Source organism: Thunnus maccoyii, chromosome 7, assembly GCF_910596095.1.
Source record: "Thunnus maccoyii chromosome 7, fThuMac1.1, whole genome shotgun sequence".
NCBI classification, from domain to species: domain Eukaryota; kingdom Metazoa; phylum Chordata; class Actinopteri; order Scombriformes; family Scombridae; genus Thunnus; species Thunnus maccoyii.
The window spans coordinates 16,491,422-16,518,594 of NC_056539.1; the positions used below are offsets into that span (position 1 = coordinate 16,491,422).

At 40.5% G+C, this 27,173-nt stretch overlaps 2 protein-coding genes across 6 annotated transcripts in view; both read left to right on the plus strand.

The window, feature by feature from the left end:
* The window catches only part of LOC121900142 (unconventional myosin-IXb), a 61,236-nt gene extending 47,713 nt beyond the window's left edge, over nucleotides 1-13,523 (plus strand). The window contains exons 18-45 of one of the 5 annotated variants that reach the window (XM_042416168.1): nucleotides 48-161; nucleotides 987-1,026; nucleotides 1,275-1,397; nucleotides 1,516-1,596; nucleotides 1,751-1,861; nucleotides 2,309-2,434; nucleotides 2,566-2,715; nucleotides 2,837-2,994; nucleotides 3,241-4,482; nucleotides 4,642-4,717; nucleotides 4,893-5,008; nucleotides 5,685-5,803; nucleotides 6,250-6,443; nucleotides 6,540-6,647; nucleotides 6,760-6,930; nucleotides 7,027-7,068; nucleotides 7,150-7,261; nucleotides 7,354-7,427; nucleotides 8,104-8,296; nucleotides 8,434-8,562; nucleotides 8,871-8,976; nucleotides 9,812-9,943; nucleotides 10,072-10,195; nucleotides 10,481-10,531; nucleotides 11,456-11,571; nucleotides 11,671-11,810; nucleotides 11,927-11,980; nucleotides 12,324-12,415. In XM_042416168.1, the coding sequence (XP_042272102.1) occupies nucleotides 48-161; nucleotides 987-1,026; nucleotides 1,275-1,397; nucleotides 1,516-1,596; nucleotides 1,751-1,861; nucleotides 2,309-2,434; nucleotides 2,566-2,715; nucleotides 2,837-2,994; nucleotides 3,241-4,482; nucleotides 4,642-4,717; nucleotides 4,893-5,008; nucleotides 5,685-5,803; nucleotides 6,250-6,443; nucleotides 6,540-6,647; nucleotides 6,760-6,930; nucleotides 7,027-7,068; nucleotides 7,150-7,261; nucleotides 7,354-7,427; nucleotides 8,104-8,296; nucleotides 8,434-8,562; nucleotides 8,871-8,976; nucleotides 9,812-9,943; nucleotides 10,072-10,195; nucleotides 10,481-10,531; nucleotides 11,456-11,571; nucleotides 11,671-11,810; nucleotides 11,927-11,940 (4,162 nt within the window). In that variant the 3' untranslated portion in view covers nucleotides 11,941-11,980; nucleotides 12,324-12,415. Of the gene's footprint in view, nucleotides 1-47; nucleotides 162-986; nucleotides 1,027-1,274; nucleotides 1,398-1,515; nucleotides 1,597-1,750; nucleotides 1,862-2,308; nucleotides 2,435-2,565; nucleotides 2,716-2,836; nucleotides 2,995-3,240; nucleotides 4,483-4,641; nucleotides 4,718-4,892; nucleotides 5,009-5,684; nucleotides 5,804-6,249; nucleotides 6,444-6,539; nucleotides 6,648-6,759; nucleotides 6,931-7,026; nucleotides 7,069-7,149; nucleotides 7,262-7,353; nucleotides 7,428-8,103; nucleotides 8,297-8,433; nucleotides 8,563-8,870; nucleotides 8,977-9,811; nucleotides 9,944-10,071; nucleotides 10,196-10,480; nucleotides 10,532-11,455; nucleotides 11,572-11,670; nucleotides 11,823-11,926; nucleotides 11,981-12,323 lie in introns of all 5 variants that reach the window. The other 4 variants (XM_042416169.1, XM_042416165.1, XM_042416170.1 and 1 more) reach the window with 4 other exon arrangements.
* A 4,452-nt stretch (nucleotides 13,524-17,975) lies between these two features.
* Nucleotides 17,976-24,616, plus strand: use1 (unconventional SNARE in the ER 1 homolog (S. cerevisiae)). The gene is made up of 8 exons (XM_042416774.1): nucleotides 17,976-18,122; nucleotides 19,981-20,030; nucleotides 20,295-20,373; nucleotides 20,634-20,786; nucleotides 21,544-21,559; nucleotides 21,689-21,719; nucleotides 21,987-22,149; nucleotides 23,151-24,616. The coding sequence occupies exons 1-8, from the start codon at nucleotides 18,024-18,026 to the stop codon at nucleotides 23,331-23,333; spliced, it is 774 nt and encodes a 257-aa protein (XP_042272708.1). The 5' UTR covers nucleotides 17,976-18,023; the 3' UTR covers nucleotides 23,334-24,616.
* Nucleotides 24,617-27,173: the final 2,557 nt, after the last annotated feature.

Consider the following 27,173-nt stretch of genomic DNA (forward strand, 5'->3'; position numbering starts at 1 on the left):
TCCCTCTCTGCACTGGGTTTGTATGTGTGTGTGTGTGGTGTGATCAGAGACATGCATGATCAGATCATCAGCTCCATTAAGAACTTGCAGCTGGATGGTGAGGACCCTCGCAAGCTGCTGCAGTCCTGGGGTCGCCTCCGTTTCCCTCGACACGTCCTCCAGTGAGTCTGCAGACAGACCTGGTGTCAGTCCTGCTCCAGTCGGCTCAGACAGATCATGCTCTTCTTAAAGCTTTACTTTTCTCAAGCACAACGTAGACTACGATCAGCTCATTTTAGAAAATGTAACCAGTTCACCATAAACTGCCACGGATAGTTTACAACTGTCACAGTTACAGCCGTTTTTTCTCAATGGATCATGTGATCTAATCCAATAAAAACATCAGACACACTGCTTCATCAGCAGACGTTACATTATTAGATCTGTTTGTAGAAGCTATCTAGATTTTCTGAAGGCTAAAGCTGAAATGCCTTGAATACTTTCATTAACTGCAGCATGAACATCATCTAAAGGCTGTGCAGGCATGTGAGGTCTTCTGGAGCATCTTCTGAAAATATGCCCAGTGGCCTTGCAGCATGTTAGACATTATAGCAGTCCGACACTGACCATGAATATACATTTTAGGTCCTTTTTATGTAGCGATGGTAGCAAGCGAGCATGTCTGTCTGCGTATGGTGAGTCTCTGCTGGGCTGATGGTTTAGATTTTACGTCCCATCTCCTGCAGTGAACTCCCTCCTCCTCCTCCTCCTGCTCGTCATCCTTCCCCTCTCATTCATTCCATTCTTGCCTCTGCCTGTCATTCATCCTGTCGTCCAGGTGCAACCCTTGATTTCATCACTGACTGACAGCGCATGAAGAAGTCACCCGTCCGTACTAACCCAGCTTCAGACACTCCATCCACTACTCCATTCATCCTCCTCCCTCATTACTCTTAACACTTCGGTCCTCTAACTCACCCTGCATCTTTTTTCTCCTTTTTCCACAGGAAAAACAAGAGCATCAAACAGAGGCAGATCATCCCCAAGGTAAACCTGAGTATAAAGACCTTAACATACATATATAAGTAAGCCCTATTATGTTGTTAAAGCCTCTTGTAATTTAATTATCATATCAAAATGAATTCTGCAATTGCTGCCGAATAAGTTTTGCTATATTTTAGCAATCCTGGTTAATGTGCCTGCATTACCTTGTCATAATTTCATTAGTATTTCAATGATACTAATGAAAGCAAGTGGTATTAATTGGTGGTGTTAACTGCACTGTTACTGTGCAGAGTTTGTTAGACTCTCGGTCTCTGAAGTTCATTGTGAGCCTGACACTGCACGATCGCACTACCAAGTCTCTGCTCCATCTGCACAAGAAGAAGAAACCCCCCAGCATCAGTGCCCAGTTCCAGGTAACATCACCTATGAACAATATGCACACTACACACAAAAACAGGCCATTTTAAGCCAAACACACCCTCGAGCAGCAACCCCAAACATTCAGAAAACCCATCTCCTTGTTTTCTTTAGACCTCTCTGACCAAACTCTTGGAAACTCTGAACAGAGCAGAGCCTTTCTTTATTCGGTGTATCCGCTCCAATGCTGAGAAGGTAAGACTTTGTCATGCTGAGTCATTTGTTCTTTAACATCTACAGTTTGAGTCATCGGTCAAACTGTCATCGGTCAAGCTCAAATGTTATGACCCTGAAAGCACAATTCCCTTGTATAACCAGATATGCTTCTTGTATCTTTGTATATGAGCAGAAAGAGATGCATCTGGATGAGGCCTTGGTGGTTCAGCAGCTGTGTTACACAGGAATGCTGGAAACCGTTCGCATCAGGAGGTCAGGCTACGGAGCCAAGTACACATTCCAGGTACTGCAAAGTTACTCCTCATTTAGGAAAATCCATGTCATATTCACACAACAATATAATGTCACACCTATTACACCAGGTGCCAAACATATTGCTTCTGGCCAGATAATATTTTGGTGTTGAATAGATGGTGATGTAATGGGCCTGCAACAATACTACAAAAATTCGTGGAGCCAGTTTCAAATTTTAATCCAAGGCAACGTCCTTAGTCACTCATAAATGCTGTCTGCATCCATTTTTAGAATCTGCTCAGAAATATATCCTTGAAACACAAACCTGTTGAAATTTTTATTATGCCATAATGATAAAATATTGAGATGAGATCACTGTATGTGAAGTTCTTACTGTTTTATACCTGGCATTAGGTTTTGACATTCTCAACCTCATAAGTCCTCTCTTGAACAGTCCATTCATTTCCTATTTTTATTGCCTTTCTTGTCTCTCCAGGAGTTTTTAGAGCATTTCAGGGTTTTGCTGCCAAAGAACTCCTCTGCCTCCAGGGAGGACATCTCAGCACTGCTTGAGAAGAAGATGGGCCTGGACCCAACCACGTACCAGATAGGCAAAACTAAGGTACACCATTAAGCTCCTGTCAGTGCTAAGTGCTTCTTACAAACCTAAGTCTTGTCTGCATTTGTGCCTGTTCCCTTTGTAAGATTTAAACTTCTCCTGCATGTAAAATCTGCTTTGTTCTCTCTGTTCAGGTGTTCTTGAAAGAGCTGGAGCGACAGCAGCTGCAGGACTCACTGCACAAAGATGTAATGCGTAAGATCATCTTCCTTCAGCGCTGGTTCAGAGCTCGCCTGCAGAGGAAAGAGTTTCTGGACATGAGACAGGCTGCCATCTTGATCCAGGTAAACACAGATGAAACATCTTTTTTTTGGCAGTCATGTCAGTATATACATTTGATTTGCCGTGTTCTTTTTTAATATTTAAAAGAATTGTACAATAATCTTGATATGTCCTTCTTCTTAGCGTTCATGGCACAGGTACTGCAAAGAGCGAAGGCAACGGGCCGCCACTATAATCCAGGCTGTTTGGAGAGGGCACAGACAGAGATCAGAGTTCCACCGCCAAAGACAGGGTGCCACCAAAATACAAGCCCTGGTCAGAGGCCACTCGGCACGCAGGAGGTAACAACACAGCAACAGTCTCAGCAAGACTGTTTGTGTCTGTATAGTTGGTTCTCTAAGACAATATATCAAAAGTTAAGAATAAGTGAGCTTGGACACTGGTGGATTTCTTTAATTTTAAAAAATGTACTTTTCCATCATAGGTAGTTGATATGTGGGAATAACATTTTGAACACCTTATTACATGAAGGTGAATGACAGTTAAGTTTAAATTGTACAATCATATTTTTATTTTGTATATTTCAGGGTCCACTCCATACGTGAGGAGAGACAGAAAAAGGAGGAAGAGGAAAAAGAAGCTCAGAGGAGGGCTGAAGAAGAGGAAAGAAGGAGGAGGGAAGAGGAGGAGGAGGAAGCAAGGAGGAGGATAGAAGAGGAAGAAGTAAGAAGAAAGGCAGAAGAGGAGGAAGCAAGGAGGAGAGCGGAGGAGGAGGAGGAGGCAGCCAGGAAAGCACAGGAAGCTAAGGCTGAAGCAGCAGCAGCACAGAAACAGAGAGAGGAAGAAGAGAAAAGACAAGGAATAGAGCCTCAAACACGAGAGGATCCAGATATAGAGCTGGTCACAGAGGAGACGCTGGATGACAACCTTCCTGTCCAGGACACAGAGGAGGAGAGAGGAGAGGAGGATGGCGAGGTTACAGCTAGCCCCCTTCCAGAGGAGGAAAAGGGCAATTACGACGACGAGGACGACGAATGGCTGGAAGCAGAGGAAGACTACGGTGAACCTCTATCTCCCACGTCTGATTTAGAAACCAACGGTACCCTGGCTGGGGCTGGACCTCAGCTGCATGAGAAAGAAGAGGAGGAGGATTTGGAGAACCAAACACTAGGACAGTCAAATGAAAAACCTGATCTGCCCTCTGATGGGGACGCCTCAGACGCACTTACAACCACATCTCCAGGTCAGCAGTTGGATAAACAGGCTGCGGGCACTACCTCCACACCTTCCCGTGCTGACCAAAAGAGAGCACGACCTCAAGCTAAGGGCCAGACATCCAGGAGTCAGGAGAAGAGAGAGCAGAGGAGACGAAGAGGGCTGGAGCACAATCAGAGAGAGAGTGAACGAGCTGCCTCGAACACCTCCTCCTCCTCCTCCTCAGCCGTTAGCAAGGATCAAACATCCCCACCGAAGAGCAAAAGCCAGGAGCCCACAAAGCTAAAAGAGCGAGCGGAAAGCAAGGAGCTTGACCAGTACACCTTTGTGGCCTGGAAAGTGAAGGATGAGAAAGGAGGGAAGAAGGAGGCTAAAACTTCCCCTCCCTCCACTGGTCCTGTTCGTCCATCCACGTTACCCTTGCAGCCTGCTGATTCTGCGCCTGAGAGAAACGGCGTAGGGGAGGGTGCCGGAGTGGTAAGCCTGCAGCGCCGTACTGGAGCGATAAAGGAGAAGCCAGAGAAGTGGAGAGGCAGGAAGAGTGATGGAGACCACTCTGAAAACAGCCCTCCTCCACCTCACAACAGAGAAGAAAGGAGGAAAAAACAACCACTGTACGTCTCCTGTTCTGTTCATATTCTCAGCTCTACCCCCATATTAAACTGCAAAACCTGTCATCTCTCTTAACAAATTGCACTTCTGAGTGACACACACATATCTTTGCAGAAATTAATTTGTTGTCATCTATATTTCTCTTGTCTGTTCATCTGCAGGAGTGAAACACCCTCCTCATCAGTTGACGGTTTATCTCCAGGCTCTGAGGGCGCTGGTGCTTTTTCACCCAAAGAGGTATTTTAAGTCTCCAATTTTTATATCCATTATAGTTTCATATGTATCGTTTCAGATATCAGCTTGGACAGTTAAAAATCTACATCCCAAAATTATTTTCTAACTGGCAAATTGTTTCTCAAACACAAAGTGTAAATCTGAATTCTCTAATTACCTTTTTTTTGCTGTTCTGCAGATGATTTCCCACCCAGAAAGTCATGCTGAGGCCTCCAAGGCAAGCTCCATCCGAAGAAGACACCAAGATGGCTCCGGTCACCAAGACTCCCACGCCATCCCATCCACACCAGACAAGTACTGCACTGCACTGATCTAGAGACACATGATCCTAGTGATGTGATACAGCAGGGTTGTTATTACCATGAAGAAAAAAAAAAAAGATCAAATGTCAACATGTATCAACATATTGGCCAACACATTTGTCAAAAAGGACATGGAAATTTGCATTCACTGTGAATCCCTCCGTTTCATTTTAATCCATTACAATGTCTGCTTGAGTCAGACTTTTCATGGGAAAACTCCTTGCCTTGCGTAATAAAACGATCACCAGCTCCTTATGAGGCCTTGGCGCATTCGCAGCCGGAAATTCCTCACAACCATACTAATAAATTTAACTAACTAATACATTTACTCCAAATGGATTTATAGGTCAGAACTGGATGTTTATCTGGAGTTTTATCAGACAGAGGCATTGGCTGGGCCGCTTTGTTTTTAATTTGTATCGTTGCTATGGTGACAGTGCTGGAACAGAGCTTGAATATGTGGCACTTTAAAAAAACAGACTCCCTCTGAATAATTCGGTCTTGATAGTTACAAACAGGATTTTATTAAGAACATGAAACATGTCAGAAACAGAAAACTAACTTTGATCTGCTTTTAGAAATGAATGACTTCTCTTTGAACACAACACTTACACTTGGCAAGGCTTGTGAATATTCTTTAGAGCTTCTTCTGTTTCTCAACCCTGTAGGTCAGGTGGTTTCTTCAGCAAGATTTTGAAAAAACGACCGCACAAGGAGGCCCAGACTCCAGACAACGGCGAGCTGACATTTGCTCAGATTCCCAATGAAAAGTCAACAGGAGGGGAAGGTAAATAATACACTTATGTCATCTCAAGAAGAGGAGATTAACTTTATTCCTTTATTTTTATTGGGTCTTTTGGGTTGGCACTTGCCCAAAGCTGGTAAAGACACCATTTTTAATAGATTTATTTGATTATATTTTATCTCCAAGAAAAATAGTCTTAATTTTGACATGTTAATGTTTTATTGCCCAACTCTAACTGCACTACAACTGCTGGACAGTTGCAGCTCACTTCAGTCACACCTCATGAAGTGAGACATGGAAAGAAAACACAGGTGTATTATCACTATTATTCACAGGCCTTAACTAATCCCACTGCTTGCTTTTTGAGAAAATACTGACCCCGTGCAGGATCATGCTGTAGATTCTGCGTCAGAGGTTTGAGTTCACTTTAAGAAAGGAAGCAGAGAAGAAGTTTATCTATCATTCATTCCCCTCTTCCTCCCTTTCAGCCCCAACGTCCGGACATCCGTCCCGACCTCTCTCCCAGCCCCATGGGGAACGTGCTGGAAAAGGCTTAAGCCGCAACCCCACCATAAAAATCAGTCGCGCCACACGGGTCTCCGAGCAGTGGAATGCCTCGCTGGATCGGGAGATCACCAACGCCAATGAGCTGCGGCACCTCGATGAGTTTCTGGGCAACCAGGTAAATAAAAGGAGTCAAGATGTTTACTTATTTTAGGAAATAACTTAACCTGATTTATACAAACGGACATGTTGTTTTGTCTGCATTCTTCTGTAGGTCAATGATTTCCGCTCGAGGGGGAAGTCACTGTCAGATGCAGAGGGCATCTTTGTATCAGCCACCATGCAGTTCAGAGACACTATCAAAGCCATGTATTCTCTACCAGTAAGTCTGTCTGTAGGCACATAAACCATCATAATACATACTTATCAAAGTGATTCCTCACATCCTCTCCTCTTATTCATTTTCTCTCCTGTCCTCTTTATTTTTTTCCCAGAAACCCATGATTGGCTACAAAGGTCTGATGACAGGCTACCAGAACCAGGTGATCCACTTAGCGGGAGACAAACAGAAAGGAGAAGTCCAACTGGTGGTCAACCTGTTCCAGTCGGTGCTGGATGGCTTCATCAGAGGAGAGATGAAGAAGGCGGAGGCTGAGCCTGCAAAGGTAAAACAGCATAAGGATGCTCTCACTGGGATTTATTGTCATTCACTAGTTACTCCATACATGAAAAAAAATCATGCATGTCTGTCTCAATTTCAGCCTGCTAAAGCAAGAAAGAAGAGGCGGAAAAAAGATAAAAGTGTAAGTATACAGGGTGATTTTATATAGGGTTTGTTTAATGTAAATTATGATTTCTAACTGAGTCGCTGACTGTCTCGTTAGATGGAGAGCCCCCTGGATCATGTTTTCGTCAACTATCAGGTCAACATTATGCAGTCATGTGACCAGTGTATGTCTTACATCTGGGGCATGGAGAAGGCCTACATGTGCAGCTGTGAGCTAACACTTCTTTTATTTATGTTCAAATACTTTGAATAAACATTATTTCTTGCACTAACTTACACATTTTTAAATCTTGTCTTAAAGATTGTAAAATGGTGTGCCACAAGAAGTGCCTCAGCAAGATAGTGACTGACTGCTCCACCTTCTGTGCCAAAAAGGTATGTTTTTATTTATAGAAAACGCAGACCTTGATTAGTGATGGGTTTATGATATATGAGAGTTTGGAGTGAGGCTAAGCTTTATACAATACAGAGAGCTGAAATCTACTTTAAGTTAGCATCTGACCAGACAATGTGTGTGTTTTTTGTAGAAGTGGTTTCCTAAAAAGCTCCAACATGATACTTGGAGTTTTCTGTTTATATTGGATAAATACATGTGTAACTTACTGTAATGACTAATAAGATTTCATTTAATTCACAGCCCATGGCAGCTGTAGCTGATGAATTCTAAGAAAAAACTACCTTAGTTATTAGATACCAGTTTAGAGTATGAGGAGAAAAAATTAGCACCATGATTGAGCTTTTCAGAAAGACCGACTAAAGAAAGCCACTAGAAATGATATTGAGCAATGAAAGCTAGAGGAAGAAAAGGGATTTTATCAAGAACATCTTAACATAATATGAATTGTAACACAATATAACCTGCTTAGCGGTGTCTTGCCTGTCAAAACATGTAAACCGAAAGCTTCCTTTATCTAGGTTATAAGGACCTAAATATATTTCAACATCACATAGCCAACTTTATGGAGTATTTGTGATTTGCGTGGATGTAATAGATAGATTGTGATGTGTGGACCAGATTAGCAGAGTTCTCACTGACTGCTGTTGTCCACAGAGTGATGAGGAGTCTGGCGGTCAGCACTTCGGGGTGCGTTTGTGTCACCTGGTCAGCGAAAAGAATCCAGTACCCATGGTGCTGGAGATGATGCTGGAGCATGTGGAGATGCATGGCCTCTACACCGAGGGCATCTACCGCAAGTCTGGCTCAGCCAACCGCATGAAAGAGCTGCACCAGCGACTAGAGACCGGTTAGCCCCCCTACTGTTTGACATTTACAGCTAACTGACGATGAACTGGAGAGCTGTGTTATCTTTTTATCAGCCTTTTTTCAGTCACAGCACCTTCATTGATTTTTATATTGATGTTCCGTTGTTGATGTGTTTAGACCCACACCTCGTCTGCCTCGAAGACTATCCCATCCACACAGTGACGGGCCTGGTTAAACAGTGGTTGAGGGAGCTGCCAGATCCGCTCATGACCTTCACACATTACAATGATTTCCTGCATGCAGTGGGTAAGGAGGGCTCTCCCCACCAGGGGGCAGCATTTCCCAACATACAATCTGTTTTCTGGACTTATGTTTTTCAGGGCTCCCTTCATCTGCTGCTGTGTTGTGAACTGTTGATGTTGTTTATGACACTGTTTGGGGGTTTTTTTGGTCTAGTAGTTACTAAATGAAGCTAAAATTTGATATCTCTGTGGGGAAAGGTTTATTAATCATGATTTAAAGTGAAATGGACTTTTTTCAAAAATATAATGGACTATCGTTGTTTTTAATAAATGATGAGGTTTGATTCATTATGTGTTTTCTGTTCTCGGTAGAACTGCCGGAGAAGCTGGAGCAGCTTCAAGCCATCTACAAAGTGCTGGAGGAGCTTCCAACAGCAAACTTCAACACATTGGAGAGACTCGTCTTCCACCTCGTCAGGTAGGAATTCTCTCATCATGGTTTACTTAGAGGACAGGTTAAAACAACAGTCAGGTGCCCAAATGAACATTTAAATAGGTTTTTCTTGCTGTAATTATTCCTCCTGTTCATACTGACCATTAGAAGATCCCTTCATAATGCACTCACAATGTAAGTGATTTGGGGCCAAAATCCACAGTCCTCCTTCAGTGCAGAATTGCATTTAAAAGTTAAAATTAGTCAAATCAAGTAGATATCTTTCAACATTACAGTCTTTTTAGTGCCAAAGTCCCTCTTTTTGTTATTATACTTCCACCGCAGCTCAACAGGGAAACACAAAGAGGGAATTTGATGCTAAAAAGACTGTAAATGTGGCAGATATCCACTTGATATGACTAACTCAAACTGAAGCCTCATATAAGCTTCTTGACTTTTAAATGCATTTTTGCACAAAATGACTGTGTGGACACTATGGCTGCTGCCTAATAGTCAACCAAGTTTTCATTGGTCGGTTATTCGCAAGAAGAAGAAAAAAACCTCAAACTCCTATAATAAACTTTATAAATGGTGATCATGATGTAAATCCCTCAAGGCCACTTGTTCTCCATATGTATGTACTGGCACACAGTGTATTGGAATTTAATGTCTTATTACATACTTACATACTATTACATCAATTTACCTCAGCAAATAACTTATTACTTGGATCATTGAGAGAGTCATTGCCCTCTAATCCAATTCAAAATGGATTATCTTGGAACAGTAAAATCTCCTTTGATGTAAGGCATAGAAAAAACAAACTCACAACTCTGGTGAAACTAAACCACATGCTAATATCTGATAAATTCTCTTGCAGGGTGTGTAAAAACGAGAGTGACAACCGCATGTCTTCTAACTCGTTGGCCATAGTGTTTGCCCCGTGTATCCTACGCTGCCCAGACAGCGCAGACCCCCTGCTCAGCATGAAGGATGTCGCCAAGACCACCACGTAAGACTGCAATGAAATCAAAAAACAAACTGGTTTTCCACTCTATAGATTTGCTCTGTTCATACCCCATACACAACACACGAACAGCTCTGTAAATACGCACAATACTGTCGGACATCCCTCTGCAGGTGTGTGGAGATGCTCATCAACGAGCAGATCAGACGCTACAATGAGAAGATGGAGGAGATCGAGCAGCTGGAGTACGCAGAGGCTCTGGCTGTAAACCAGCTCAAGCTCAAGAGACAGAACACGGTGAGAAATGAAACTCTGCCACGCCCTAGATCACCGTTTTTTGATTTAATGTGATCTGAACGCCATGGCAGCAGTTAGATTACTGCTCAGCCTCATCCCTGGATGTAAAGCAAAATAATCTAAACGTTTAAAAAATGACTTCTGAATAATTAGTTTTTAATTTAGCTCGACTGGTCAGTAACATTTTTCTGCATCATTTAAATCATGAAGAGTAGTACCAGTATCAGATGCTGTTGTTCTTAGGTTACATGGGTAACATGGCCAATGTTCCTTGTCTCTCTTTAGCACTGCTGGCATTTACCTCTCAGGTTCTCAGCTCCTTACAAAGGAGTGGTGGTATGTATCATCCAGTTCTCCTGGTACAGTAGATCTAGTAGACGTAGTGGTGCCATGCAGAAGAAGAAGAAGCCTGTGCATGGCATGTTAGATTTGGGTGACGCTCTGGCTGTTTTATTTTTTGTTTGTTTTTTTTTTGGTTGTTGTTTTGTTTTTTTTTCATCCTCTTCCCCGTAATCCCCTTTACTCTTCCGTACTAACTGGTAGTAGTTTGCATGTTGCTGTTAGTTTGACTTAGATCCTGCTTGTGACGTGACGGATTTGCTGTTCGCCAACATTCTTGTTCTCTTTGTGAGAGGACAAAATGGTTCTGGGTTGTTGTTGTGGAAATGCTTTTGTTGTTGAAAGACAACGATCTGACAATAGTGTGACTTGCAAAGCTTGATGGCAATCATGCATATTTTTCTTTGTACTATTCCGATGTAGTCTTATCTTAATCTCTTTGTTATTGAGAGACGACCTCAGAGCTCTGAAAGTCATGCTATTTGTTTGAGTGGTTAGACGTTTCCGGATTGTGGTGATGCGTCTTCTAACTTGTATCATCGCTGTGAACAGTTTGGCCTTTTCACCAACACTGTTTTCATAGGGTGAATGTTTTTGTTTTCATTGGCTTATTTTTTTTTTAGTCACTACATTTGTTTTCGTCTCTTTAAAATGTTCCTTTTCACAGAAGTGCTGTAAGAATGATGTGCAGATGCATGAACGCCACAGGCACCATCCGCCCCGCTCTTCTCTTTCTCCTAACTAACAAAATTTGGTGTCAGTTTCAGATTTGGGTCAAAGTCGTGTATATTGTGGTCAATTTTAACGTTTCTGGCTTAATTATTATATAAATTATTATATTTATATAATAATTACATAACTGAGGTTTTTAGGCTGAGTTGATGGAGATGTAAGTGTCTGATGTTCTGTCTTCTTCCGCAGGTGCACGAGAAGGTCAGCTCTGATCTCAGCGTGGTCCCTGAGAACGAGCCTCTGGACTCAGACACAGAGGCGGAGAAGAACCTGGTGGAACGCATCAAGTCCATCAAACAGGAGAAGTAAAGAGGCTTTTCTATAATGTCTCTCTTTTCGCCCCCAGTGCACCAGTCTTCACCAGTCTCTCATTTCTCTTGATGTTCATGTCTTCTTTCCTCCAGAGAGGATCTTGCCTGTCGACTGCCAGAGATGGAGCAGCCTGGTTCAGACCAGGAAAACTTGGACTCCGAAGCCTCGCTGAGCTCTGAGAGTCTCTTGGACGAGCAGCTGCGCTCCTCTGCACACAGCTCAGAGCCTGAAGGTCAGTATTGAGGTACAGTCCAGCCTTTCCTTCCTTCTGCCTGTTTACTCACCTGTGGGTTTCTGACCAGACCACGGGGCCGCTGGGTTGGGCCCTTCCTGTCTTTTGTGGTGCAGGTCTGGACCAGTGATGGTGATGGGGGCGGTGCCGTCTGCTCTCTAACAAAGAAGGTTGGAGGAACAGCGACCGTGTTTTTGTGTGTGTGTGATTGTGTGTGTTTGTGTGCATGTGTCTGCACACCCATTTATTCATGTATAAATGCATGTGTGACACAGAAGCATGCTCAAACTTCATCCAAAGTGAAGTAATTAAACATTTGGCACCATATCAGATCGAATCTTTGCCTAATGGTGCCTCCTCGATCGTAATGTTTGATAGATAACATGATTGCATGATCTTCCATTAGTCTCCACTCTCTTAGGATTGCTGTGTGAATCTAACAAGCAGCTTTGAGGAAAACACATTTATCTTCATTCTTCCCTCAACTCTTCCTCTTTCCTCCCTCTCCTCCAGGACGAGGTGGCCCTCAGATGAGGAGATACAGGCCAGTTTGCCCACCCAAACCATCAGACCTGGCTCAGCGACCTAAAGTCCCCGGTGGACGCGTCTCTCTGCCAAACCTCACCCCTGCTAGCTCCACCTCTTCTTTGTCCAGCTGTGCTTCTTCGACCTCCGAATCCTCCTACAGGCATCCGCTGCAGCGTCGCAACCCTGTCATCCCAAGCACAGTTAAACTCCCCCCAGGCATCCTCTCAAAGCCTGTAGCCTTGGGTCCAGCTCAGGCTTACACCCCTCCTGGAAATCGAGCCTTTAAATCCTTGATCAGGAGAAGAGAGCAGCCCGGCCGCCGCAAAGACAGCACCCAGTCCCTGTACATCGACAGCTCCGAGTGCGACCTGCTGTTGCGTTTTTCCTCCTGCCCTCCCTCCGCTTCCTCGTCCACTTCCTCCATCTCCATGGTTACACCCCCCCCTCAGCACCAGCGCCACATGACACAAGCCCCGAAGGGCCAGAGACGTTTTTCTGACCCAGACATACCTTATATAGACGATGACGCCTGACGGGAACAGAACAGAAAACATGGAGAAGAGAAAAGGATTATGGGCAACAACATGTGAGCAGACAGATGGAAAAAAAAGTATAAATGGCATACAGAGTTGCCAAGAAAGACAATTATTGACCTTTTGAAAGCCAGAACAGGATAAAAAATCAAGAGAACTGAGTGGAAATAAGAGAACGTGAGAGGAGCCACAGTGGATCTACAGAGTTGAACGTGGTTGTTGCTGTTGCCAGTGGAAACTAATCAAGGAACTGCAAATGTTTCTTAAGTCTTGTTGTCTTGTGTGACAGTAAAGATAAGTGGACAAGATGTTGCCAAGCACCTTTTCTATCATTTTAATATATTGAGGTCATTGTTGATAAATCCAGTCACGACAAAGGCCGTATTTTCTGTAGCCTCATAATAATGGACCAGCAAATTTGTTTTCTTTCGCCTGTTTTTTTTTTTTTAAACCACATTTGTGCTAATTCAAGGAAATATTGCAGGTTCCAGTCGCACTTTTCCATTTCTTAGTTGTCCTAATGAATAAATGAAACCCACATGCTCACTGAAATGAATTAGCTCGTGCCTTGATAATGTACAGAAAGTTGAAAGAAACTCATTTTTTATGTCATTGTTTGATGCTTACAGGGAGGGGTGGTTTTTCAGGATGAAGGGGGGGGGGGGGGGGGGGGGGGGGGGACCTTTGTGTCTCACACTTGTGTGTTAAATTGTACTGAACCGACACAAGACATGTTTGAAACAAGGCCCTAACATGCATGTCGTGACTGTTAAGTGTACAAGTGTTCGGTCACATCCGCTACAACGGACAACAGGCTCTTTCCCACGTTCACCTTTTGACCTGCCGCACAAACAAACATCAGATAGGAAGTCTTCGCCTTCACGCAGCAAAGGGAAACGGGAGCAGCACACGCCACTTTTTCCCTTTTCAAACAACAAGAACACAAAAACCCAGCCACCATGCAAGAACCGTGCCACGATGTGTTTAAAGCTCAAAGTCCTTGACCTCACTTTTCCTTTTTTTCTGAAATGAACATTGCTTCACGCGGACGGTCTCATAACCAGCAGGTTCTGCTGAAGCATGGCTTTGGCCAACTTTGAAATGTAATACTAATGTTCCTCTCTTGACTGCTGTTGAATGATGTTTGTCTGGATTATGAGGAAGATGTGTAATGTATAACAGAGAGTGTATGGTTGGGACTGAATGACGTGAACTGTAATGGTTATTAGTATTAACATGACAATACAGAACGTGATGCTTGTAACATCTGCTGCTGTGTGTTTTCATCAGTTACAGTCGAAAAGCTTCTAAGTGTTGATTTGGGCACAATAAGTCCTGCTTATAATGATGATGATGATGATGATGATGATATCCTAAGCTCAATTAATACTTTAATTGAGTAATTAAAATTTTTTTTAACTCTTCATGATTTAGATCTTCCAAAAAGGGTTAACAGATGGACTGAGGCCCTTAACACCAATATTTTGACAACTAATCTGATGCACATTGACAAATTAATTCACAATATGTTTATATTTTTACATTTAGACAGAAGAGTAGTGTCTGAAGTTAAAGTCTTGCAGTTTTTGATACATTGCTCTGTTGCACAAAAAATCATTTTTGCATTATAATAACACAAATGATGTGTGTTAATGGGCGAGTCGACAATGTCCAGTGAAAATTAATAATGTAAAAACACATGCACATCTATCTTGTCCAGGGTTTGAGTCCAAAAAGCAAACTGTGATTTCTGTCTACTAAAGACAACATGCGTTAAAATGTATTCTTCAACACATTGAGAAAAGTATATGATTTTAAACCCTTAATGGCTTTTCATCAAATACAGAAACATCAAAATTAATAACCATGAAATGAAAGTATCTAATGTTTTGAAACTCTTCGTCCACTCAATTTGATGTTCAGTCTGTGGTGAAAGTGTAAAACTTTTATTGTTTTTGTCTCTTCACATCTCATATAAAATATCATTACGGCTGACATCACAACTTATTCTTTACAAAAAGATTATTAGATAAACTCTACTTAATCTCAGTGTGAATGTTAACTCTGTAACTTGGTGCCCGTTCACACTGTTGATTAACCTGTCAAATGTAGGTAAACAGTGGTGTTTGTAACAGGACAGTTAAAGGAGTGTGTGCACTGAAAAATGGAATAACAAACATCACACCTTCCTGTTGTACTCGGTGATGCTCAGCTTTTACAAAAACACATCATACCACATTGTCTTTGGCAGTTGAGCTCATATAGTACAAACCACAGAAATCTAAAGTTTCGTTCAATCTTATCTTAGATTCAAATCTTGAAAAACAACCAGCAAAGAATAGACAAGGCAAAGACAACTTTAACTACATTTTACAAACAAGGGAAACTAAATACACCTTTAAAAAAAAAAAATGGCAGATGTTTTGCGGTGGATCACATGAGAGGGAACCACCATCAAGGACCAACAGGTACGGCTCATAATCGTTTTCAAATGATGAGTTATTTTATCAGACATGACAAAGCTCCTCCAGATTCACAGAAGACATCATACCACTGTTTTCTCAGGCATGTTAGTACTCCACAGGACGAGTACATTTACTCTGACATGTCAAATCAGTGGAGTGTTTCTTTAAATCTTTGGTTGAATTTTAGCCTTCTTCTTCTCTCTGAACTAATGTTGCTGTCATTCTCATTTGCCAGATACTCTTATCCAAGTTACTCCAGTAAATGTTTCCATTATTTAACAGTTTGGTTGGTATTGCCTGCTGGATAAGAATCTAAACATTTAAAGTGCCTTGAACTTTTGCACATTACTGTATATATTGGAAGCAAGAAATAGCTCCTTAGTTTACGTTACAGATATATCAAACATATGAGATGATGAGTGTAAAATCACCACTCAATAGCCAGATCCAAAAAGCTTACCGCAACAAAATCAAAGTAAAAACGAGTGCCAGAGGGGATAAACAAGCTCTTGTGGATGGACTAGTGACAGAGGCAGAAAATGCCTCAACAAGGGGAAATCTAAGTACTCTTTATAAGATCACCAGGCCCTCAGCTCCTGTACTGGATAAATCTGGCAGGAATATAACAACAGAACACCAGGAAGCAGCACGCTGGGTTGAGCATTTCAGAGATGTGCTTAATCAGCCAGAGCCTGATGAACCAGCCAACCCGTCTCCTGCAGCTGATATCCTGAACATCGATGTTGGTGTCCCAACTGCAGAGGAGGTTATAAAGATCATCAAAGCCATGAAAACCAGCAAAGCTGCAGGTGTCGACTCCAACCATGCTGAGATGCTAAAGGCTGAGCTCTTAACATCTACAAGAGCCCAGACTATCCTATTCAGGAACATCTGGAATGGAGAAAACATTCCCAGTGATTGAACCAAGGGCCTAATTGTCAAGATCCCCGAGAAAGGAAACCTCCAGAAATGTGACACCTGGCGTGAGATCACGCCTCTTTCCATCCCCAGCAAAGTCTTCTAGGGCCGTTGTGTTGGATGGATGTAGTTTTTAATTTTTAATTTATCACAAAAAACAATTAAAAAAAGAAGGTGCTGCTCGAGGGTTCAGCTCATATGCAAGTTTTGGTTATTATGGCCTTTACAATTCTGACTAAGTTTCAGGGTGTCTAAATATATACTAAATGCGGCATAAAGGATAGGTTCATAGTTCTTCAAGTCTGTCTTAAAACAACTGTCAGGTGCCCACATGAACAGTGAAAGAAGTTTTCCTCGCTGTAATCATTCCTCCTTCCTGTTCATACTGACTATTAAAAGATCCCCTTCAAATGTGCTTTCAATTTAAGTGATGGAGGCCAAAATCCACAGTGTGTCCACACAGTCATTTTGTGCAAAAATGCATTTAAAAGTCAAGTCAAGAAGCTTATATGAGGCTTCAGCAGTCTGTGTTATTCATTTCAAGTGGATATCTGCCACATTTAGTCTTTTTAGCATCAAATTCCCTCTTTGTATTTCCTCAGACAGTGTTTCCTTGTTGAGCTGCAGAGGTAGTATAGTAACAAAAAGAGATACTTTGGCATTAAAAAGACTAACATTGATTTGACTAATTTGGACAACTGAAGCTTCATATTAGCTTCAGATAAACTTTTAAAAACATTTTTGCACAGAATGAGGACTGTGGATTTTAGCCCCTATCACTTACATTGTAAGAGCATTATGAAGGGATCCTCTAATGGTCCGTATCAACAGAAGGAATGATTACAGCAGCAGAATAATGTAATAACTTAGAGTGATGTTTTTTAATATCTTTATGAGTTGCTTTGTGACTCATAAATGGACAATATATGTCAATATATATGTTGCAAGGACCGATGGATGGTATTATGCTGTATTTGCCTTTCGGAGCACAAAGTAATAATCTGACTGCACCACTTGGAATTGCAACAACAATTATTGCATAATGAGACATGAATACATTATATGACAAAAGGTGACCTTCATAATTAAGAAGTTGACTAAGATAACGTCCCTATCAAGCCATTTTTTAATGAAGAGTTTGCAGTTTTTAATTGCTGTTTTTTTAATTGAAACTTTATTTGACATAATACAGTCCATTTCATCACAGTCCAAATGTCAACCATTGTGAATTGAAATTATTATTCAAGTTTTGTAACAGGAAATACAAAATAGATGGACAAACATGATGACAAAATAATAAAAAATAATAATAACAACAACAACAACAATAAAAGTACGGTACATATATATAATATATACAGTATATGTACAATAAATAATATATTAAAATAAAGGCAATTTAAGTTTTCATAAATATAATTATAATAATCGATTGTAAATATACTCTTTGTTTTGAATAGATTTAAGAGAGTTGAAAAAATATGTGAAATCATGAAGACACAGAGAGAATGATGGTAATTTCTTTGAAAAACGATATTTGTGAATAAAAAAACATTATAATCATCACATTTAACGATAACATCAATTTTAGGCTCTTTACATTAAAATAAAATATATCATAACATATTTAACATATTTTTTTTAGTAATGTCTATGATAACTATGACAAAATCATTTTCATTTAAAAAAAAAAAAGCTGCTGCGCTACGTCACGTCGCACCTAAACCAGTCTGACGTCAAACTGCTGCGACGCTGCGTCAGTTTCAATCATGGCTTCAAGACTAGAGATAAATTTTATCCGGTTATTATCTCGCTGTGAATCTATAGCGTCGGAGAAACGAGTGGAGACGGAATGGAGGCTGGAGAAGGTAAAACAACAAAACACGGAGTGAATGTTACGTTTTTTTTCTGAGCTTCAGTGAGCTGAAGTTAGCATGAATGCTGTTGTTATTAGCTCGGTCTGTTAGCCACGTCGTCACTGAAACCACTGACAGGGTTTTCTCAGCTGGCACATTTTAGCAGCATTTTCCTCTCTAATACACACACACAAAAACAAATTTAACTAACTAGTGTACTGCTGAGTTGTCGTTTTTATGCTCACCGTGTGTGTTACTAAGCAGACAGCTACATACAGTGACGTTATGGCTGCAAACATCAGATAACTGCACATACATGACTCACATCCGTTCAAGAAATATATGATTATTTGAGAGTAAACAGACTTTAGCTACAGTTTCAAATTTTACACTCTGTTTCCACCTCCTATAGATGCACCTTCACCTTGCTAAAACTAATGTAGTCTAATATAACAAGCTCTGAAATAGATCTGATCCTTCATTAAAGTCTGTCTTAAAACAACAGTCAGGAGCCCAAATGGGTTTTGTTTCTACAATCATTCATCCTGTTCATACTGACCATTAGAAGATCCATTCATAATGCACTTACAATGTAAGTGATGGAGGCCAAAATCCATTCCTCCCTCTGTGCAATAATGTAGTAGTAATTTAGTAGTAATGTAGTAATTTATAAGTTGATCTGAATCTAATATGATGCTTCAGCTTCCAAATTAGTCAAATCAAATTGATATCTATCAACATTACAGTCTTTTTAGTCCCTCTTTTTGTTACTATACTTCTACCGCAGCTCAACAGAGAAACACTGTCCGAGGAAACACAAAGAGGGAATTTGATGCTAAAAAGACTGTAAATGTGGCAGATATCCACTTGATATGACTAACTCAGACTGCTGAAGCCTCATATAAGCCTCAGATCAACTTTTAAATGCTTTTTTATTTACAGTGACTGTGTGGACACACTGTGGATTTTGTCCCCCATCACTTACATTGAAAGCACATTTGAAGGGGATCTTTTAATAGCCAGTATGAACGGGAGGAATAATGATAACAAGGAAAACCTCTTTCACTGTTCACATACAGATGTGAAAAATTGTGAACCTGTCCTTTAAGAGGTTATAATGTTCAGGTTTTCTTAAAACTGGTTTTGACAGGTGTAACTGGTTTGCAGCACTGTTGAATTGTATTTGCAGTACAAGACGTGTTTCTTTTGTCCCAATTAACATCAATGAGAGTAGACAAAACATTAAAATCACACAAACTAAAGCCTCTTAAATGACCATGAAGAACAGTTTCAACAAGAACTAAACATCAAAGCCTTCATGAAGGTAGAATTTATTTCAGTGCTTTTGTATTAGACCACATTAGTTTTAGCTTGGTGTATCTAAAAAAACTGGTAACTGAGAGTATATGCTTGTGTTATCTAAATAATTTGATGACCTTGGTATTTCATTAGCTTCTTATTATAAACTTAACATCATTATTAAAGTGTCCTGAAGACTGTCACTGGATCAGAGGTGATGAGAGAGATCATCACAAATGATTATCAGTCTACAGTTTTATCTGGTTTAGAAATGTGAAGTTAAATGTTAGATAAGCTGTACACCACAGTCTTGCTCATCACAGCTGGATTTCTATTTATTTATTTATCTTTGAAGTGGTTGACAGTCAGGACTAACATCTGGATAGGTTTCTTTTTTAAGGAGTCCAGGTCTTTAGTGCTACTTTGTCTTGGCTTTTTCAAGACGGCTGCAAATGACAGAGGCACTGAGATGCAGGCACAGCTCAACTTCATGTCTGTTTCAAACTATATAATCATCCACAAAAATGTCAGCTGTAGTACACAATCACTGTTTGTGCTTTGTCTTCTTAAGTATGTTGGTGCCCTGGAGGAGATGTTGGTGGCTCTGAGGAAAAGCCAGAGGTAACCCAACTTAACTTTAACATGTCTTAATATTTTTATTATTGTTCATTTGTACCACACATGTTGTTGTGGTCAAATGTTTGCAGTGACTCTGGGTTGCCTATGTTGAAAACAACTAAAGACTGAGGTTTTGATGCTAGCCGATTCCCGCTGACTTTTCCAATGTTTTTAAACAAAATAGAACTTAGTAGTAGTTGCAGTATTTTGCTCGGCTTAGTGATTAATTTGTAGAGATTTAATAACTTGTTAATAACTTTTTCCCAGCAAACCCACACAAGAAGTCCTGACTGAATACACAAGAAAAGTAGAATTTCTGAAGGGACTTCTAGAAGCAGACAAACTGGTCAGTGGCAATATTTTACAGTTCATTCATTGTTTACATATTCTGTATTATGTACTCATTGTGTTTTTGTCACATTCATATTTATGACATGGTTGTAAACCGTAATCCGTTCTTTCTATTCATCATTTCAACTGCATTTCCTAAATACTTTAAAAACATGAAACAATCAGTGCATGTGTAAACTGTTTTTATTAGTCTCTTCAATTTTCTCCTGTCAGGACAGATTTATGATCTCACAGCTCTCTTGTTGTTGTTAACAGTCCTCACCAACAGAAAAGGCTCTAGCTAATCAGTTCCTCGCCCCAGGGCGAACACCCACGATAGCCAATGAGAGGATGCCTGCCACTAAAACTGTCCACATGCAGACGAAGGCCCGATGCACCGGAGAGATGAGGGACGAGCTGCTCGGCACGGTACGGATTGACTAAACTCTGCTGAGCAAAGATGTAGACAAGTCAAGATGCAAGTCACTCCTGAGCTTTACCTCACTGTACAAATAACAGCTGATGGATGACACCTGCATTGTTTTATCACACTACTGGTCCCACCTTGAACTGTAAAGTCTCACATTTAGTGCTACTCTGAGCACGTAGTCCATCTACAATTGGCTTTACATTACATTACACACACACATTGCCTTTTGGCTAGTCGGAGTTTAGCTTTGAATGCTGTCTCTTCAGTGAATTACTTAACGCTGCAACTAGTGATTATTTTCATCATTGATTAATCTGTTGTTTATTTTCGCGATTAATCGATTAGTTGCTTGGTCTATAAAATGTCAGAAATTGGTGAAAAATGTCTTCCAATAGTCCACAGCCCAAAGATATTCAGTTTATTGTCATAGAAGATGAAAGAAACCAGAAACAATTCACATTTGAGAAGCTGGAATCAGAGAATTTGGACCTTTTTTTAAAAAAAAAAAACATATGACTTTGTCTTAGTCAGAATGACTAATGTTTTTTGGTGATTGACTAATCAACTAATCATTGCAGCTCTATAGTCAGTAATATTTTCTTAAATACTGCAAAAACCTTAGTTAGGCTTCTGCAATTAAAAAAAACATTTGGGATTTGATAGAAGAAATAGATTTTTTAAAAATATATTAAAAAATAGAGTTTGTGCTGCATGTCATATCTCTCCCCTAAATGTTGTTCCTTTTTGTCGTCACAGGGGTTGTCAGGCAAAGGTAAGAAGTGTTTCTGAATTCAAAGCCAATTTCAATTCAATATCTGAAAAATGGCAGCTAATATTTTTAACAAGCTAATATTCTGATTTGGTTTTTATAAAAGTGATTTTTCTCCTTTCCTCTCGATAGGCACATCTGAAACAGACTTACGGAACAGAAGGTAAAACTTTACATATTATTTTCTGTCAGTATTTATTAGTATATAAATGCTGATAGTACATAACAGTGTATAACATCTACTGATTGATTCTTACATACATTGTCAGGACACCATGGCTTGCTCTATGTCACCACTCACTATTAAACACTATTAATTGAGTTATTTTATTACTGGTTGTTGTCTGGTCTACTTGTTGTGGCTGCAGAGAAAAGCCTCAGCTAAAGGCCTAAAATCAAAATATTAACCAGACTGTCCCACTTTGTGCAGAGGTCTGCCTCTGGATGAGCGTCAGTCGGCTGCAGAGCTGGACGCCGTCCTGCAGCACCACCACAACCTGCAGGAGAAACTGGCCGAGGACATGCTCAACCTGGCCCGAAACCTGAAGAATAACACTCTGGCAGCACAGAGCATCATCAAAGAGGACAACCAGGTAACTGGTTAGACTGTCACATGTACCAACGTAGTCAGAAATACTCTCCTATAAAATATGTTCCTGCTAAGATGAATTTTCACCTGCCAGAATAAGCCTGGTGCAACATTTGCAGGTGATCCTTATGGGTAATGTGGGTGTTGTAGTTATTTAGAGGACAGATGGTTTTATATTTGGGTGAGATTTGTTATCAGGAATTATTTATGAAGGTTTGTGAGGCTTCAGGTTACGACTTTGATTAGTTTTTTTTTAACTTTATTTTTATTGCATCTGTTTAACATATGTATAACATATAACAACTCAACTTATTTTTAAGCTATCAAAAGCAAAAATCTTAATAAATAACCTAAATTATTGTCTACCAAGAATAAAAAGTGCTGGATTCAGTGTAAAATTAATACCCCAATTCAACTTTATCTCTTTTTGAACATTTTCTCAATACTGTAGGAGTTTTGGGTAAAGTCCCCTACCAACCTCTCCAACATAAGTCAGAGAGAAATTACTATATTCTGACATAAGAAGTAGAGTTTTAATATATTGATCTTGACGTTAAATTCAAATTCCTCCATGTTGTGCTTTTTGTTAACCTGTGTCCAGTTTTGAATATTTCCTCCCACAATTCATCTGGAATTATAATATTCATTTCCCATTTTTCTTTGGTATCCACACTATTGTCAGGGAATTAATGTTTTCAATATATTACCTCTTTTTACCCCATCTTTGTCAAATGCAATAATCTATTTTTCTAGCTCAGATGGCAGCTTACTTAATAAGACAGAGTCTCGGTTATGTTTTTATCCCCCAAACATTTTCTCCTCCTGATGTCTCAGCTGATTGTGTCCACAAGTGGGCAGTATAAGACAAATAACACTCACACCGGCTTATAAATCAACACAATCAGCCTGTGAATGTACCATCTATGAATAAACTGACTTGTAGGTCTGTGTGCTAAATACTTATCTTGACATTTACACCAGTTATGTTCTCCTTCTCCCTCCCAGACGCTGAGCCACTCTATGCGTCAGGCCGATCTGAACTTTGAGAAGCTGAAGACGGAGTCGGAGCGATTGGAGCAGCACACCAAGAAGTCTGTCAACTGGCTGCTGTGGCTGATGCTCATCCTTGTCTCCTTCACCTTCATCAGCATGATCCTCTTCATCAGAATCTTCCCCAGACTCAGATGATGACCGTGCACCAATCCTGAACTCTCAGTTCTACATCCTCCTGTGTTCACAGAGCAGTAAAGACGTAGGCCTTCGTAGATCTATACAGCATGTCTGTATGCGTGACACAGATCAGTAGCGGTCAGAACCAAAACAGCTCAGCTTGACGAACTGAAACATTTGCACTTTTTTGAAACTGAAATTCTTCCTCTAAGTGAGCCGGTGAAGGGTCGTTGAGAAGGCAGAAAGTGGTTTGAAGCATCAGTATTCCTTTTTTTTGAAACAGCACAGACCATAAATCGAGGTAAAGAGCTACAACGTCTTGTTGAAAGGCTTTTGGGAGCAACAACATAGTCTTAATACCCCAGACAGCAGGGACTGAGCCTTAATTAATTTAATCCTCATCAGGTAGGCTGCTAGCCATCTAATACATGTATGCACTTTCTCAGTAAGTGGGGCTAAAGTTAAGATCATCTTTTGTTGAGCTTTGTTTCTCCACCATGCATACATTTGAAAGAGTTCATCGACCGTCCACCATCTACTGTATATTAGCCTTGAGAGTCAACTGTAGCTTTGAATTAATTGAACACCTAGTAAAATTTTACTTAAAATAATAGTAAATGTGGTAAAAATAATAATTATTATTGCAAATTATAAAACAGATTTCAAGTATTAGTCATTTTTCATCCTCTGGTTATCGTTTGGAGACATTCAGTGTCAAGAGGTTTCGATCTTTGTGCTGTTAGATTTCATGCATGCCATCACTCAGTCTCATTCCTGTTCATTTTATGTGAGTCTGTATGTTTTTTGTTGGGTTAATCCATAAATAATCATCAGGTAATGATAGTTGCGGTGTCGGTTGTGTTGTTTGTGATGACTGTTGAGGCTGCAGGTGTTGATGAAGTAAGATTTTGTTCTCATTAAAGGATTGTAACCACCGAGTATGAAAGCTAATCAAACACTATTCAACCGTTTTCCTTTGAATGTTTTTGCATAATAACTGTAAGTACTATGTGTGTTGTGGGTGCCCTGTTTGACTGTAAAATCATCATAAACAGAAACACCAAACTACGCCCTCTGTCCTTTTGAAAACGCCTCATGCAGTGACTTCATGCGGCCAGCGTGTGTCAGTCACGGTCTTAGAATAGTGACAGATAATAATGACCTCCATGACCTGGGTGGCCTGATCAAGCCGTGAATCCTAAATTAACCCCACTACTCATTTAGAAGTGATCTGAGGATTGAAGTATGGCTAAATAAAGGCAGTTGGCCACAGAATTGAGCACGGCCACCACCATATGTGACTCTGGGTAATCTGTGTATTTGTCAGGTTTTTGTTCCAGCTGCATGTAGCCTGATAACATTTGGGGGAAATCAGTGCTGCAAACGTGTATTTTCAACAGACAAACATACCGAAGAAGCTTCTAACAGGTTAACATTCCTGCTGTGTTGTTAGTCTGACTGTCATCTGAGGCCTGTGCAGCTGACTAGCTTGCCCGGGCTTGCAGCTCTGCCCCTGGCCCTTCCTCTCTCCCCTCTCCCTGGCTGCTGCCCCACCTCACGGCTGGCTGGCTTGGCTGGCTGGATCCGAGGCCCGGCCCGCCCGCTCATTCGCTGTGTATTTTAGGATCCCTGGGGGGTATTTTTCCTGCTGGAAGCCGAGGTATGCAGGCCACCAGGAGACCAAATGAGGTTGTGTCACAGCGGAGGATCATCATCCCTCAGTTAAATCACAGCTGTTTGCGCCTCCATTCTCTGGCCTTTGCCAATGCTCTTGCTGCGTGATCTGCAGAAACTACAGAGTATGACTTCATCAGCGGTGTGGTTTCTCATGTTCATTACGGATGTATTATATCATTAGCCGAAACAGACTGTTCCCCATTTACATTTCAGTTTCCTACACAAAGTCTGGGACGTATTAAGTACGAGTTCCTACATTCAGCAAATGCTTTGAGATCTCTGAGCCTCATTAATTGCACTTATAACCTCTGACCCAGTAAACCTGAATGTGCTCCTTCCTGCACTCTTCTCCCTCAGGGACACTAAAAATAGTGGTCGATCATCTGTGCCCAAAGAGGTTGTGTGTTTTGTAAATTTAGCGTAATGTATTCCGCACCATTTTCTAATAAGGCGCCCTTTACAGGGGTTATAATAAAAGAAAGTCAGAAAAGAAAAAGTACAAGTTTACAATAAGTGTTGTGAGGTACATTTACTTAAGTACTTCCATTTTATCATTTTCTAAAACTCTTAAGTCCACTACATTTACCTGACAGATACAGTTACTACTTCCTTTTACAATCAAGATTTTACATGCAAAACATATCAGCTTGTAAAATACTATGTGATGTATTGATTAATGATGTGTGTTAAAATTAATCCAATAATCGGATATAACACCCTGACAGGGACCGTTCTGCTGCCTTTTCTCCAGATTTTTTATCTTCCAGATTTATGATACAAGAGAAACGATATATAAAACAGGGCAGGATATAACACATTAAACACACACACCCATAAACACACAGATATAAAACAAACAATGGTAATGACCTGGTTCTGTGAAGCAGGCACTAAACATCTGACCAGCTACACAACTTCAGGTCAGGTGCCCAGCTTTCCTCTGTCAGGACCAGGCTCAGGCCAGAGAGTGCAGAATACTTATCTTAAAGCCATGAAAGCATGTTTACAATAAAACAAACAAACCAAAAAAAACATCTCCATATCTTGGGGGGTGGGAGCCCCTTGTGTCTGAGTGATTACCTCTCACTGCCTGGGTTTAGACTAGGGATATCAAAAACCTCACAAATCTATTCAAGGTGCTCTACACCAACATAGGCCTATATAATTGCCATCATGGCCTTGTGGACCAGCAACCTGAAGCATGCCTGCTCGTTTATAAGTACCACATACATGTGTATGCAAGTAAAAGTAAAAAGAAAAGAAAAGAAAAAGATAATAAGAGATGAAAACAAAACAGGGACTCCTTGTCTCCACTGGCTGTTATAGTTAATATCCATCATAATTCATTTAATTTATGTTCCAAACTGACATGATTAGACTCAAAGAGTCTACGTGGCCACTGCTCATATCTTGAAGAACTGATGCAGCTTTCTCCACAGACACCAAATCCAAAAAATATTTAAGCCAGCTGTCTTTATTGAAACAATAAGTATTGTCTGTTTCACTGAGAGAAAGGCTAATCCACTCAAGTGTTGTAATTCTTCTGAGGTTACTCCGTCTAGCTTACTTCCCAGTAGACTCGTCGTTGGACATAACGGGAAATTTATATCCAATATTTTGCACAAAAAACCTTTCACATTTAGCTCAAAATCTTCTTACCTCTGTGCCACAGTTGATGCATCAAAGTACCAGTCAGCCTGCAGCCATGCCAGCACATATCTGAAACACAATGGCTCATTTTCTTCAGTTTGTGTGGGGTGATATATGACCTATACTAAATCTTCATTTGTATAACTTCATACCTCACACAGTTTGAAAGATATACTCAGTATAGTTTCCCATTGATCTGTTGTGAGAGGTACACCCAGATCTTTCTTTTGTTGTGCTTTTATGGATGCAATACAGTCAGAAAAGGTTTGGCATACTAATCTATACAGATTGGAGACAGATACTCTGCCAGAGGCTGCATCTCTTAATTGAATATCAATAGTTTCATTATTACCAAGAGTAATGTTTTTAAGTGTGTAATTGTGCAGAATAGATTCTAGCTTCATATATTGGAAGAAGTCTGAATTATTTAAAATGAAATTTAACTCCTTTGTGAAAATGTATTATACGTCCATCCTCTACTAACCCAGCTCAGCAATATTTTTATTTTGCCGTATATCATTAGAAACCGGT

Coding starts and splice junctions, on each gene's coding strand:
- use1 (XM_042416774.1), top strand. CDS start 18,024: ATGGCTTCAAGACTAGAGATAAATTTTATCCGGTTATTATCTCGCTGT. Junction 18,123..19,980: donor CGGAATGGAGGCTGGAGAAG/GTAAAACAACAA, acceptor TGTCTTCTTAAG/TATGTTGGTGCCCTGGAGGA. Junction 21,720..21,986: donor ACAGACTTACGGAACAGAAG/GTAAAACTTTAC, acceptor CACTTTGTGCAG/AGGTCTGCCTCTGGATGAGC.